The 15,916-nt window shown below is 44.6% G+C and overlaps 1 protein-coding gene across 2 annotated transcripts; it reads left to right on the top strand.

The window, feature by feature from the left end:
• Nucleotides 1–2,199: 2,199 nt before the first annotated feature.
• LOC139412762 (atypical chemokine receptor 3-like) lies at nucleotides 2,200–10,943 on the top strand. Of its 2 annotated transcripts, XR_011634723.1 has the most exons (4): nucleotides 2,428–2,663; nucleotides 7,114–7,950; nucleotides 8,318–10,415; nucleotides 10,458–10,943. XR_011634723.1 is itself a non-coding variant. In XM_071159450.1 (3 exons), the coding sequence occupies exons 2-3, from the start codon at nucleotides 7,172–7,174 to the stop codon at nucleotides 8,661–8,663; spliced, it is 1,125 nt and encodes a 374-aa protein (XP_071015551.1). In that variant the 5' UTR covers nucleotides 2,200–2,663; nucleotides 7,114–7,171; the 3' UTR covers nucleotides 8,664–10,943. The 2 variants fall into 2 exon arrangements, 1 of the variants encoding a protein (XP_071015551.1); XM_071159450.1 differs by having other exon boundaries at nucleotides 2,200–2,663; nucleotides 8,318–10,943.
• The last annotated feature ends 4,973 nt before the right edge of the window (nucleotides 10,944–15,916 follow it).

Here is a 15,916-nt window from a genome sequence, read left to right as displayed (position 1 = left end):
CGGTGGTCCCCCAAAACAAAGGCTGATTATGAGTGCTATATGATCCGTCATGTGTGCCTGCCATGGTATATTGAATAACTGAATGGTGAGATAGACAGTAACATACAGGTGCTACAGCCTGTTGAAATGAACTTTCCACACGTTCACTAATGGCTACATCAAAAGTAGCAGATAGGCTAATGTTTGAAGTGGAACGGTATTTCAGATAACTTACAGTGCCTTGCGAAAGTATTCGCCCCCCTTGAACTTTGCGACCTTTTGACACATTTCAGGCTTCAAACATAAAGATATAAAACTGTATTTTTTTGTGAAGAATCAACAACAAGTGGGACACAATCAGGAAGTGGAACGACATTTATTGGATATTTCAAACTTTTTTAACAAATCAAAAACTGAAAAATTGGGCGTGCAAAATTATTAGTTCAAGGGGGCCGAATACTTTCGCAAGGCACTGTATATATAAACTCATTTTATCAATGATCCACAGTTACATTTCATTTTTCGCTGACGTGTTTTATATCATTAAAATAGAGGTTTAAGGACACGACATGGGCAGTGATGTAGCCAACTGTAAACTCATAAGGTGGAGGGGAGAGGGGTGCTTTTTACCGAATCTCACTGGATTCCCCTCTGACGGGCCCAAGCCAGGTGGGAACAACCTCAGAAAGTACCCGAATCTGGCGTTGGCTTGCAGGACATCAGAGACTGGCCCTGATGGTTCTGTCAGATGCAGTGAGGATGGACATGCATTGTTCAACCAGGTGCAGCACCCTGGCTTTGTCAGTCAGACACAATCTATCTACTGTATCAAATTCCCTGGCAAACAAACATCCATCCTTCCTTTCTAAAATTACACAATACATTGGCAAATATTTCAATGAATGAAAATTCACATTGTGCTTTTTTATATGGCATATGGTAAGATGTCTTGCCAAAATCGAGATAACAAGAGCCAATCTGGCATAGGGCCTATGTGTTTAAACTCATCCCAGTAAGGCAGGTGAACAGGTGAGCTCCTAAAGAACGCCAAGCCTTTGAGTTTGTTCCAAGAAAGGTTAAAATATATATAGTTAAACACCAAAAACATTCACCTACCAAGTGTTCCAACTTTAACCACGTGCAGGTCAAATAAAGGAGTGTCTCTTCTGTCTAGATCATCTGTTTGCATGAATTCCTCCATCCTCAGTTTGCCTAGAAGGCAAAGTAATCAAATTTTCACACCAATCTTTTATGCGCGCACTCAGGTCACTCCAAATGGAATTTGGTTAACAGAGAGCCTTATTAGGGAATTTGGTAATGAACCCCTTTATTTTTTATCTACATCAGGTGAACTTTCTTACTTTCTACATTTTAGTCATCATTTTAAAGGAGCAATTAGGGCGAAGTGCCTTGCTCAGGGGTACATCTACAGATGTTTCACCTAGTCAGCTCAGGAATTCGAACCAGCACCCTCAGTTAGTGCTCCAGAGCTCTTAACCGCTAGGCTTCCTCCCGCCGTGGATACCAGTTGTATGTCTCTGCATCCAGAATGATAGAGGTAGTTTAGTGAGCCAATGCTTACTAGCGCTAGCGCAATGACTGCTAGCATGTGACTGGATGGTTGGCTGCAACCGTGCTAACGCTAGTTAGTAACTTCCTTCAAACTGCAGGCAGATATAAAAATGGTATGCACAAGTTCATCTGACTCTGGTGAAGTAGATAAAGGGCTTCATTGCCAAATTTCAGAAGTATCCCTTTAAAGATGTGAATACAATTTTTTTTTAATTCCTTTATTTAGCTAGGCAAGTCTGTTAAGAACAAATTCTTATTTTCAATGACGGCCCAGGAACAGTGGGTTAACTGCCTGTTCAGGGGCAGAACGACAGATGTGTTGTCAGCAACCTTACAGGTACTAGTCCAACACTCTAACCACTAGGCTACCCTGCTGCCTGCACATTATTATATAGGCCTATTAATGCATTCAAAATTATGTTTAAAAGTAGGCATAGACAATAATTCAGTGTAAAACATAGCCCACTGGCTAACAGTTTCTTGTAAATATTTTACATTGATTTTAGTCAATTATCTACCAATATTCTAATGAATTTAGCATAGGCTACTAAATTATAATAATATCATGATAATATATGGCCCTACAGAAAAGCTCGTCAATCTATTATAAGAAATGTCCCCTAAAGAATTCAGCACCAACGCACCACCAGTATCGGAAGGTGATGGAATGCAAAGCAGCATACGCACTCCGTAGCCCACTGACTTTCAAATTGGACGTCAGGCTTTTCAGTACTCGGACACAAATAACTAACTACTATTTATATCTCTATTATGTTGGTGGGAGTGGAAATCCGATGTTTCGCAAATCCGTCGATTCCATTGTTTTTTTTTTGCTGAAACCTCAATGAATCAGTTTTACCAGGCTGCCTAGTTGCCCTAGTAGGCGTTGCTCTCTGCAGTATTTAACAAGTGCACCGGGACAAAGCGAGTTAGTCTCGACAGAGCAGGAACCCGAGAGCTCTTCAGTCAATTTGCGTATAACCTACAGACTTCAATGGGCCTACTATAACCTCAATATTGACACCAGTCTAGGGACTCTCAAAAGCATTCACGGGGACATTCTGTGCAATTTCTGTGTTGACGGAGTTACAAAGGACACCGAAAGGCCTTTTGTAAGTAACCTTTAAATAACACTACCCATAGTGCATTTTATCCTACTTTTTCACTGACAGAAAATAAAATAAATTTCGTTTTCATAGGTTATTATACTTTTTATAACTGGCATGTTATATGTTTGTTATTTGTTAGTTTTTCTTGAGTTTAGAAAACGAATGCTTCGACATTACCCAACCATTCCATGGCGCTGAGATTTGTTGTGCTCTGAAGTTGTCATACATTTGTAAAAACGCCCCGGGTCTCACAGTTGGGGGTGTGGATTAACAGTAGGTTCTAACGGATTAACAGTGGGTTATATCCCCGCAGACTGGTCTACATTCAATCAGATCTAGATTGCCCTGTATGTAAGCAAATTATACGGCAATGGATAGACGCACCTAAATTGTGCACAATAACGTTCTTAAAAGAAAATCTTAACATATTGCATTATAGCTGACAGGTAGAGAGGTATAGCGTGTTCAGGAACTGTGGGTCTGTTTATGTGAATAAATCACGCATCAAATAATTAATGGAAAAGTTCTGTAGTTTATAGTGTGTATTTCCGTTAACAAAAGTCGTTTATAGTAGGACAACATTCATCTACTGTATCTTCAGAAGACTTAAGCACAATCACTAATATCCCATTTAAGACTGACCCATTTTGGTCATTCACATATTCAGCAGGCTATATGCTGGATGGACACCGTTAATAGCCTACCTTTCAATGCATTCATTTAGTACAGATGGTGGCAGAATTTTCACTGTGAAAAAGAGTGGGGAGAGAGAAATGTGTGTGTGTGTGTGTGTGTGTGTGTGTGTGTGTGGGGGGGGGGGGGGGTTAGTTCCTTGGAGGAGGAGGGAAACAGTTTAAATTTGCAGGGTTTCTTCTGAGACAAGAACTAGAAGGGGGATTGAGAGGGAGAGGGAGGATGGAGAGGGGTAGGGAAGATGGAAAGGGGAAGGGAGAGGGGTGGGAGAGGAGAGGGGGAAGGGAGATGGAGAGGGGGAAGGGAGATGGACAGGGGAGGGAGGGAGATGGACAGGGAGATGGACAGGGAGAGGGGGAGGGAGATGGACAGGGAGATGGACAGGGAGCTGGACAGGGAGATGGACATGGAGATGGACAGGTAGATGGACAGGGAGATGGACAGGGAGATGGACAGGGAGATGGACAGGGAGAGGGAGTGTATTATGCAGAGAGGAAAAAGCAGAAAAGACAGAGATGGAGAAAGACAGAAAAACAGTGAGAAAGACTGGGAGACTGAGAGACTGGGAGACTGGGAGACTGAGACACTGGGAGACTGAGAGACTGGGAGACTGAAAGACAGAGAGACAGAGAGACTGGGAGACTGAGAGACTGGGAGACTGAGAGACTGGGAGACTGAGAGACTGGGATACTGGGAGACTGGGAGACTGAGAGACTGAGAGACTGAGAGACTGGGAGACTGGGAGACTGAGAGACTGGGAGACTGAGAGACTGGGAGACTGGGAGACTGAGAGACTGGGAGACTGGGAGACTGAGAGACTGGGAGACTGGGAGACGGGGAGACTGAGGGACTGGGAGACTGGGAGACTGAAAGACTTGGAGACTGGGAGACTGAAAGACAGAGAGACTGAGAGACTGGGAGACTGAGAGACTGAGATACTGGGAGCGAGATAGAGAGTGGAGGTGTGTATAATATGTGTATACTGTATGTTTGTTTGTGTGTGTGTGAGTACGTGAGTGTATGTGAGTGTGTTTGTGTGTGTCTGTGGTTGGATGTAATATTGGGGTGTGGTGGTGAGAGACGCTGTGTCCACACGGGCAGCTCTTTGTGCCCCAGACGGTGCTAGCTGCCCTGGGGCCACTGGGGGCTAGAGGGAGGACAAGGGAACCCGGTGAAGAGCCACTCTGTTTGACCAGTGAAAACACAACAGATTTACAAGGACTGGGGTCCTCAAAAGGGCCGCTGTGTTTTATGGCAGGTGGAGATGCAGCGTTTAATGTTATCCATTCCCAAATGGATGGAGGTGAGATTGACGGCAGTAACAACACCAAGCTTTCTGCAGCTTTTGTTATTATGTGACCCACCTCTCCCAAATGGGTCAGGCTTTTAGTTTTCATCTGTCAGGGATTTAAGGTCATCTTAAAGACAGCTGTCTATCTACTCATGTTACCCACAATGCTTTTAAGGCTATATGGTAATTCTGTTAGATGAACAAACATCTGGCTAACGTTATAAGCAAATAAAGAAACGATTAAGTTGTTTGATGGTTAAATCCAGTTCATCTGTTTCAATTGCATTTATATTAGTTCTATTTGTTTTACAGACATGAGGTATAAACTCTGAACAGTCTGAACATGTCTTATAAAGTATAAACTCTGAACATGTCTTATAAGGTATAAACTCTGAACATGTCTTATAAGGTATAAACTCTGAACAGTCTGAACATGCCTTATAAGGTATAAACTCTGAACATGTCTTATAAGGTATAAACTCTGAACAGTCTGAACATGTCTTATGAAGTGCTGTATTCCATGAAACAGGCAGTAAAAGCCAAGTCGTGAGAGGTTTTATCAGTGTGTGAAGGGCTACCCAGCAGCACCAGTTACATCCTGTGTTCTCTGGTCTCATCTGATGTGAATCTCTCTGGCTCGCTTCACATCTCTCTCTCAACAACACGGCCCTCTGACCCCTCACCCTGGAACTGTCGGTTCAAAGGAAAGGGTCATGACATGATGCCGGTTCACTGTTTCTAGTGAAGAACGGGACCGTTCACCTTCCATACCTTCCATAGACAGACACACACACACACACGCACACATACACACACACACGCACACACACACACACACACACACTCCATCCTGTCCATATCTCAATCGCAGGGTATGTTTCCCTGTCCGTGAAGTGAGGTATTCCTGGGTCGCATTGAAAGCGTCAGTACTCTCTTCACTCTCTTTGTGCTCAAGGCTAAGTGAATGACGTTGAGTGGTCCTTGTGAGGTTGGGAGGTCCCTATTTCACAGTCATAAAAATGGATGTACACAAATACAATGGAAACATAAATGTCCATGCTCCACATGTACCTACAGTATTTAGTGATATTTATTTGATTTAGCTTAAAATGGACCATGCCACAGTTACATTTGAAAACACTATAAAAAGTGAAAAGCACTTTATTTTGATTTAGTAATAAATCATTTACTGGCTTACTTCAGTTCATAATTCAGTGGTAATACAGGCATAGTTGAAATAGTCCCTCAGCTCCCAGTTTGCAGTAGTCAGATTAGTCTCAGATGTGAGAATCTGTCTGTCTTAGACCATGATAACTCCTCCTTTGGCAGCGATGGCCCCAATCCTGCTTGTTATTTATGTACTAGGAGGAATTCTACTTGTTATTGATGTACTTGGAGGAACTCTGCTGGTAATTGATGGACTAGGTAGGAGGAACTTTGATTGTTACTGATGGACTAGGTAGGAGGAACTCTGCTTGTAATTGATGGACTAGGTAGGAGGAACTCTGCTTGTAATTGATGGACTAGGTAGGAGGAACTTTGATTGTTATCGATGGACTAGGAGGAACTCGGGAGTCCTGAGGAATGTCTCTGTCTAATGAACTAGAGGGAAAACATTGAGAACATTCCTGGACACAGCATGCGATCGGTCGAACCCCCTGACATCCCACCATGCCGCCTCGGACAGAGGCGCCATGCCCATGGGGAGCACAGGGGACATGACCCTCAGATTTATCCTGTAATAAAAAATACTAAAAAGTCTCTTTAACACTACTAGCCACCTTGCAATTGTATGAAGTTGGCTGTAGCTATTCCAGATATGTTCCCAATCCCCCAACCCAGTAACTAGTTACCCAGAAGCCATTTCAGGTCATCAATCTAGTTGGAGTAGCTAGCTTGTCTAAAACCATCTGAGCTGGAATGCCGGCTGGCAAGGTTGGAAGACTTTAGAAAAGCAACCAATAACTAAATGTACTGAATAAGTCACACACCTTTCAATCTGTTACCCAGATTTTAGCAGAGATGCAGAGAGCATATTTAGTTTCTTTAAAATAATAACCACCGTCCAGGAGGATACAGACAGCTCAAGAGGTATGCTTAGATATGCAGAAAAATAAACAGATATATTTTTTAACGTAGAATTAAGCATGGAAAATGCTGTTTCAGGAGTTTGAAAAATGGGAGATTCTCCAACTTCAGGACCACCTAGCCACCCCCCCAGACATCCTCACATACTTTGTCCCCCCTGAGATTTCAGGGGTCATTGACGTCCCTGGCCTCTTGAGATGTTTTAGATAACGCCTGTTGTCCCTCTAAAGAAATGATTGTTTGACATATTTGGTCCATATGTTTGTGTGGTCACCCAGCAAATGTCTTGTTTTGCAAATGGACATATTTCCCCTCATACAGCCCCTCAGTTGATCCATTTGTTTTGTGCAAACTCTAACCAGCTAACTTCTTGCTTTACAGATTGTGGATTCTGTCTTTTTCACAACACGCCCTTCCCCCTACTGCGGTGAACGCCACCATGAGTCTGAGTGTGAATGAGCTGACGGAGCTGATGGAGATGTGGGCGGAGCTTAACTTCACAGGGGACAACATGTCATCCCACCACGTAGAGGCTCTGCTGTGCCCGGCTGGGTTCAGCCACGCGGCGGTGCTCTACACCCTCTCTGTCCTCTACATCTTCATCTTCCTGGTGGGCCTGGCCGCCAACACCCTGGTGGTGTGGGTCAACCTCCGCTCAGAGAGGAACCGTTTTGAAACCCACCTGTACATCCTCAACCTGGCTGTGGCTGACCTCTGTGTGGTGGCTACTCTCCCAGTCTGGGTCAGCTCGCTGCTACAGCGCGGCCACTGGCCCTTTGGCGAGGCCGTCTGTAAGATCACCCACCTGGTGTTCAGCGTCAACCTCTTCGGAAGTATCTTCTTCCTCACCTGTATGAGCGTGGACCGCTACCTGTCCGTGGCGCTATTCGGAGACGGAGGGAACAGCCGCAGGAAGAAGGTGGTGCGGAGGGTGATCTGTATCCTGGTTTGGCTGCTGGCACTGGCCGCCTCCGTCCCAGACACTTACTTTCTGCAGGCGGTCAAGTCCACACACTCTGACGCCACCCTGTGCCGGCCCGTCTACCCCACTGACAACCCCCGAGAGTGGATGGTGGGCATCCAGCTTAGCTTCATCGTCCTGGGCTTCGCCATCCCGTTCCCAGTCATCGCTGTCTTCTACCTGTTATTAGTAAGCTCCATTGGCAACGCCAACCCGCCCGACTCCAGCGCCAACTCAAACCAGGAGCGCCGCATCAGGTGAGTGTCCCCCTTACACACACACACACACACACACACACACACACACACACACACACACACACACACACACACACACACACACACACACACACACACACACACACACACACACACACACACACACACACACAGACAAACACACACACACACACACACACACACACACACACACACACACACACACACAGACAAACACACACACACACACACACACACACACGCACGCACACATGCACACACAAACACGCACACACACACGCATGCGCGCACACATGCACACATGCACACACACACACACACACACACACACACACACACACACACACACATACACTTTATAAATCCAATCAATGATTCTTTTCAGCCGGAAGATCATCCTGACCTACATTGTGGTGTTCCTGGTCTGCTGGCTGCCCTACCACGGAGTCCTATTGGTCGACACTTTATCTCTCCTCAACGTCCTGCCCTTCAGCTGCAGGCTGGAGAACTTCCTGTATGTGTCCCTCCACCTGACCCAGTGCTTCAGCCTCATCCACTGCTGCATCAACCCCGTCATTTATAACTTCATCAACAGAAACTACCGTTACGACCTCATGAAGGCCTTCATCTTCAAGTATTCCACCAAGACAGGCCTGGCCAAGCTCATTGACGCATCACATGTGTCCGAGACAGAGTACTTGGCCGTGGCGGCGGTGGAGAATAACGTGTGATTGGCCCGCTGGGAGAGGAAAATTGTCCCTGAGGGGAAAATTGTCTTGGACACACAGAGGTGATGTCACACAACTCACAGAGAACTGACTCTCTACCAAACGGACTCTATTTAAGGCCTGCTGAATGGGCTGAACAGTTAACTGACTGAATGCAGTCCCTGGGAAGGACATCTCAAGCACATTAGACGCACTGTAAAAGACCAAGACCAAATATGCTCTGTTTCAGTGTAACTCCCGTTTTGTTGTAATTTCCCCCTTTCTGAGTGAGTTTGGTTAACTTCGCCCTTTCTGAGTGAGTTTGGTTAACTTCCCCCTTTCTGAGTGAGTTTGGTTAACTTCCCCCTTTCTGAGTGAGTTTGGTTAACTTCTCCCTTTCTGAGTGAGTTTGGTTAACTTCCCCCTTTCTGAGTGAGTTTGGTTAACTTCTCCCTTTCTGAGTGAGTTTGGTTAACTTCCCCCTTTCTGAGTGAGTTTGGTTAACTTCCCCCTTTCTGAGTGAGTTTGGTTAACTTCCCCCTTTCTGAGTGAGTTTGGTTAACCTCCCCCTTTCTGAGTGAGTTTGGTTAACTTCTCCCTTTCTGAGTGAGTTTGGTTAACCTCCCCCTTTCTGAGTGAGTTTGGTTAACCTCCCCCTTTCTGAGTGAGTTTGGTTAACCTCCCCCTTTTTGAGTGAGTTTGGTTAACTTCCCCCTTTCTGAGTGAGTTTGGTTAACTTCCCCCTTTCTGAGTGAGTTTGGTTAACTTCCCCCTTTCTGAGTGAGTTTGGTTAACTTCTCCCTTTCTGAGTGAGTTTGGTTAACTTCCCCCTTTCTGAGTGAGTTTGGTTAACTTCTCCCTTTCTGAGTGAGTTTGGTTAACTTCTCCCTTTCTGAGTGAGTTTGGTTAACTTCTCCCTTTCTGAGTGAGTTTGGTTAACTTCCCCCTTTTCTGAGTGAGTTTGGTTAACTTCCCCCTTTCTGAGTGAGTTTGGTTAACTTCCCCCTTTTTGAGTGAGTTTGGTTAACTTCCCCCTTTTTGAGTGAGTTTGGTTAACTTCCTCCTTTCTGAGTGAGTTTGGTTAACTTCTCCCTTTCTGAGTGAGTTTGGTTAACTTCTCCCTTTCTGAGTGAGTTTGGTTAACTTCCCCCTTTTTGAGTGAGTTTGGTTAACTTCTCCCTTTCTGAGTGAGTTTGGTTAACTTCCCCCTTTCTGAGTGAGTTTGGTTAACTTCCCCCTTGCCTAGTAACAGGGGTGGGGGGTCTTCTTGAGAAAGCACTTCTTCTGAACTGGAGACTTGGTGTCACCCAAACAGATGGTTCAACGACACCGTAAACACACATACACACACACACACACACACACACACACACACTTCCCCCTGCCCTGGTCAGAGCCACAGCGGAGGGAGACGAGGTGCTCTCCCTGCCAGTGTTTATGTGAGCAGGCAGTCAGTCAACCAGACTCCATTACCCTGAAGGACCTGCCACTGAATCAAGCCACTGTGTTTACATGGAAATCAGGAATGTCAAACGGACTGACAGCCGAGACCAGAGTCAAAACTCTAAAGCTATATTTTATTTTGTGTTCTTTATTCTGATCCCCATCAGCTGACTCTTAAGCAACTTCTGGTCTTCACTGGGGCCATAAAAAAGACATTACAAACACAAAACCAATCTGTAGAATGTGAGAAGTAGATGTATGTATGTTGATGTGTTTATGATGGTTAGTGAGGTGTCAATGTGAGAAGTAGATGTATGTATGATGGTTAGTGAGGTGTCAATGTGAGAAGTAGATGTATGTATGATGGTTAGTGAGGTGTCAATGTGAAGCCAGGAGAATCCATCCAGTCCCAAACACTCCTCTAGATGACGCATTTAGAAAGTATTGGTGCTTAGTATGTAGAATGAAGGAGTAGACTTTCAAATCCACATTATTAGATCATTGTTTATTCTGTAAATATCATATTTATATATTTGTTGATCTGTAGGTGCAGTGATTTTGTGAAGTTTTGTGAAACGGAATCAATGAAGGTGTGCTTTCTGTGTAATGTTTAAAAATGGCAGTTCTGCTACTGTTTAAAATAATATACCATTAGTTCTATTTCAGTTATCTTGTTCTTTTTGTTCAACTCGTTTGCATTTATTTCACTACACAAAAGAAAAACAGCCAATGTGTGTACATTTCAGTCACAACCTGCAAATCATTTGCAACTCTTTTTGAATTTGCAAACGCAGTTTCTTGCCAGTCAGTGGATGTTTTTATGCTCTTGTGTAAAATAACAAATAAATGCACAAAACTGTTTATTATTGCCTCAAACTTCTTTGTCTGAGAGGGGAATATTTGTGTTTTGGAATGTATAGAATGCTTTTCTAGAACATGTGTCTGTGTGTGTTCTAGAATGTATGAGTTGTGTTCTCTTCTAGAACAACATGTGTCTGTGTGTGTTCTAGAATGTATGAGTTGTGTTCTCTTCTAGAACAACATGTGTCTGTGTGTGTTCTAGAATGTATGAGTTGTGTTCTCTTCTAGAACAACATGTGTCTGTGTGTGTTCTAGAATGTATGAGTTGTGTTCTCTTCTAGAACAACATGTGTCTGTGTGTGTGCTAGAATGTATGAGTTGTGTTCTCTTCTAGAACAACATGTGTCTGTGTGTGTTCTAGAATGTATGAGTTGTGTTCTCTTCTAGAACAACATGTGTCTGTGTGTGTTCTAGAATGTATGGGGTGTGTTTTCTTCTAGAACAACATGTGTCTGTGTGTATTCTAGAATGTATGGGTTGTGTTTTCTTCCAGAACAACATGTGTGTGTGTTCTAGAATGTATGGGGTGTGTTCTCTTCCAGAACAACATGTGTCTGTGTGTGTTCTAGAATGTATGGGGTGTGTTCTCTTCCAGAACAACATGTGTCTGTGTGTGTTCTAGAATGTATAGGTTGTGTTTTCTTCCAGAACAACATGTGTCTGTGTGTGTTCTAGAATGTATGAGTTGTGTTCTCTTCTAGAACAACATGTGTCTGTGTGTGTTCTAGAATGTATGGGGTGTGTTTTCTTCTAGAACAACATGTGTCTGTGTGTATTCTAGAATGTATGGGTTGTGTTTTCTTCCAGAACAACATGTGTGTGTGTTCTAGAATGTATGGGGTGTGTTCTCTTCCAGAACAACATGTGTCTGTGTGTGTTCTAGAATGTATGGGGTGTGTTCTCTTCCAGAACAACATGTGTCTGTGTGTGTTCTAGAATGTATAGGTTGTGTTTTCTTCCAGAACAACATGTGTCTGTGTGTGTTCTAGAATGTATGGGGTGTGTTCTCTTCCAGAACAACATGTGTCTGTGTGTGTTCTAGAATGTATGGGTTGTGTTCTCTTCCAGAACAACATGTCTCTGTGCGTGAGTGGCAGAACCTAATCAGTACCAACTGTGCTCCACCCCACCCCAGTTATTCCCTGTAGTTTGTGTCTGGATGAAGAGAAACCCCAGGTGTTCACCAAGTCAGTTAACCGTGTCAATGACAGACCTTTCTACCCACCGGGGGCTGAAGCTGCACCAACTGTGTGTAAATGACACTGTCCTGGTAGAACCCTGTTTAACCAGCTGATGGGAAGAAAGAAAAACACATGGATATCACAGCATGGAAGTTATTGAACACATCTCTTCTTTTCCACAACATACAGTAATCTTGTTAAAACCGTGTTTATCCCAATGAACTCTCTGTATATATGGGGTAGTTTATATGTTTAGCTGCTGCAGATTCAGGACATGAAAGGAGAAATATTGAAATCACATTTAATCATGTTTCTCCAATAACAACAACCAAGACATGATATTTAATAAACACACAAACAAACCACCTCCCTGTTGGGAACTATGCTCTTCCAGTAGGGTTGTCCCCCGTGTCAGGGGCTGTCGCATCCACATTAGCCCAGTGGAGTGTGATGATCCCTGGGGCAACAGACAGACTGACTGACAGTGGCTCCTGACTGGCTCCTGGAGGATTCTTCCAGCCCTGTCTAAACTTGTCCCCCACCCCAGGGGCCTCAGGCTAGGCTTGTTACGTGGAGTAGCAGGTAGGCAGAGAGGCCGCGTTCTGGCAGGAGACAGAATGATGTTTGAAAGCTTGCAAGTTAGCTGTTACATGGATTGTTATGAGAGTTGACTCAGAACCTGGTTTAGGGATATCTGGGGAGCCCAGTCAATGAAACTCAGACATGAGTATCTGGTTTCCAACTGGTTTTCAGGGTTAACTAGTTTGGCATCTACCCAGCCTGACCCAATCAAGTACTTTCCACTATGTATAAGATTCTATAGGAGAACATACAGAAAGAGGCATGACAGTCAGGACATTAAGACACATCCAGTAAGACAACAGCTAAGACCTTCCCTGTGCTATTTCACTGTTTCACTCTCCCGTCCAAACATCAATGGGGACTTCCAGAACAACGCCAGAGAGGTCTAAGAGCATCGCACCCTCTCCTGTGTGAGGGCCTCCTGAATGGACTGATCGTGGGAGCAGTGTGCGTCTGAATGCCAAAGGCCTCCGCGGCGGCACAGCCATGTAGCAGAACAAACAGCCTTTCACTGTATCCTCATTCCTCCTGGGACACAGAAAAGCTGGCGGTGTGTGTGCATGAGTGGTTGTGTGTGTGTGTTTGGATTCCTCGTTCTCACGGCCATGAATGTGGCAGTGAAACAGCGATCTGATCCACTGTCAGATCAGTCTCCCAGGAGGTATGGGCTCATTATCCAACCCCACTCCTCCACCCCTCATCACCCCCTCCCTCATCCTCCCATCCTCACCCCCCCCATCCTCCCTCATCCTCCCATCCTCCCTCATCCTCCCATCCTCCCACATCCTCCCATCCTCCCATCCTCCCTCATCCCTCATCCTCCCACATCCTCCCTCATCCTCCCATCCTCCCACATCCTCCCATCCTCCCTCATCCTCCCATCCTCCCACATCCTCCCATCCTACCTCATCTTCCCTCATCCTCCCACATCCTCCCATCCTCCCTCATCCTCCCATCCTCCCACATCCTCCCTCATCCTCCCACATCCTCCCATCCTCCCTCATCCTCCCATCCTCCCACATCCTCCCATCCTCCCACATCCTCTCATTCTCCCACATCCTCCCATCCTCCCATCCTCCCTCATCCTCCCACATACTCCCACATACTCCCATCCTCCCTCATCCTCCCATCCTCCCTCATCCTCCCATCCTCCCTCATCCTCATTGGTATCATGAGGATAGTCAGAGCTGAAACAATAGTGGGTAGATAAGACTCTTCATTGGTATCATGAGGATAGTCAGAGCTGAAACAATAGTGGGTAGTTCAGACTCTTCATTGGTATCATGAGGATAGTCAGAGCTGAAACAATAGTGGGTAGATAAGACTCTTCATTGGTATCATGAGGATAGTCAGAGCTGAAACAATAGTGGGTAGTTCAGACTCTTCATTGGTATCATGAGGATAGTCAGAGCTGAAACAATAGTGGGTAGTTCAGACTCTCCATTGGTATCATGAGGATAGTCAGAGCTGAAACAATAGTGGGTAGTTCAGACTCTCCATTGGTATCATGAGGATAGTCAGAGCTGAAACAATAGTGGGTAGTTCAGACTCTTCATTGGTATCATGAGGATAGTCAGAGCTGAAACAATAGTGGGTAGTTCAGACTCTCCATTGGTATCATGAGGATAGTCAGAGCTGAAACAATAGTGGGTAGTTCAGACTCTTCATTGGTATCATGAGGATAGTCAGAGCTGAAACAATAGTGGGTAGTTCAGACTCTTCATTGGTATCATGAGGATAGTCAGAGCTGAAACAATAGTGGGTAGTTCAGACTCTTCATTGATATCATGAGGATAGTCAGAGCTGAAACAATAGTGGGTAGATAAGACTCATGAGGAGTAGTCAGTGCATTCACAAGACAAAAGTCTATGTTCCAACATGCGTAACAGAATAACATTTAGAATGCATGTCCAACACATTGCTTCTAATTGGTACACTATGAACATTGGAACAGAGCATCCAAGGCCAATCATTGAACGCCTGCATAGGTCATGTGGGAAAGGGCGGAGGTCAGTGGATTTGCATGTTTCACTGGGCTCCACCCTGTGGGGCCTCTACTGATGTTAACTGTTAGCATAGCGCTAATGGACCATTCAACAGCTGCCTGTGTATATGCGTTCTGAGCTGCTAGTTTAAACTTACTTTAACCCTGCTCCGTTGTTTGGTAATTAGCTTGTAAAGTGCAAATAGACATAGTGGTTCTCTCATGGGGTGTCCCTGGACTGGTTTTTAGGTTAGCTTATTGGTCAGTCTTTATCCAGTGTGGGGAGGACATTCCTAACCCATAGAAAGGTGAAGCTAACTGGGTCAAGGGTCAGTGGAGATGGAGCATTGGGGAATGAACAACCTTCGGTCTATCGGGTCATCTGGGTACAGAGACCACATGATTATTTCTTCAAATGGGGTCTTCCTGGCTCGGTCCGAAATGGAAGAAATCCCTATTTTGTTCCTGTCATGTAACACCATGTTGGGAAAACAGGCATGTAATGATGGGAAGAGATGATTGTGATCATTTTTACAGGGAGGTGGTTTTGCCTCTATTCTATGTTCTGTAAATTGTGAAAGTATCAACAGTAATGTTTATAGAAGAGTTATCTGGAGCAGAATGTGTCTTGGAGAGGGAGGGAAACACAGACAGACAGACACTCAGCTAGGGACAGACAGACAGACAGACAGACTCAGCGAGGGGAAGACAGACAGAGCCTGTCCTTCCCTGCCCTCCTGTGTGAGGACAATGTTACTGAAAAGAAAGAAAGGAAAAATAAATGATTTTCATACTTTTCCTACGTAGAATTTAACCTTTGATTCAATAATAACCAACTGCTAATCTGATTGATGTCTGGACTACAAAAGGAATGCTTGCAGCCTTTTAAACAGAGATTTGGGTGCATTATTAGAAAAATCTAATAATTACAATGTTATTTTTTAGATCAGTGGGGTTATATATAAAAGGCTCCCATTGGAACAAGATACTAGGGCAACAAACTGCACTTGGCATTCAGCTAGATTCACTAATTGGAAAGCCTTGGCCTGGTTTTCCCCTTTCAAACAGTGAAATCCATAATTCATATTTGTCCTGCTGAGATGAAACCAAGCCGACATCCCCTCGACAAGGGGGTAGTCTGCAGCTAGCGCTCAGCATTGTGGGTCAAGGCTCAGTAGCCTAGACAACTTGAGAGGTTATTTTCTTAGATCTAACCTCTCTCCATA

This window comes from Oncorhynchus clarkii, chromosome 7 (genome assembly GCF_045791955.1).
Source record: "Oncorhynchus clarkii lewisi isolate Uvic-CL-2024 chromosome 7, UVic_Ocla_1.0, whole genome shotgun sequence".
NCBI lineage: Eukaryota > Metazoa > Chordata > Actinopteri > Salmoniformes > Salmonidae > Oncorhynchus > Oncorhynchus clarkii.
The sequence above is the reverse complement of the archived record's forward strand: the minus strand, read 5'-3'. Positions and strand labels throughout refer to the sequence as shown.

Excerpts from the sequence above, each read along its gene's own strand:
- LOC139412762 (XM_071159450.1), top strand. The coding sequence starts at position 7,172 with ATGAGTCTGAGTGTGAATGAGCTGACGGAGCTGATGGAGATGTGGGCG. Across the intron at positions 7,951-8,317 it reads AACCAGGAGCGCCGCATCAG|CCGGAAGATCATCCTGACCT; the intron begins GTGAGTGTCCCC and ends GATTCTTTTCAG.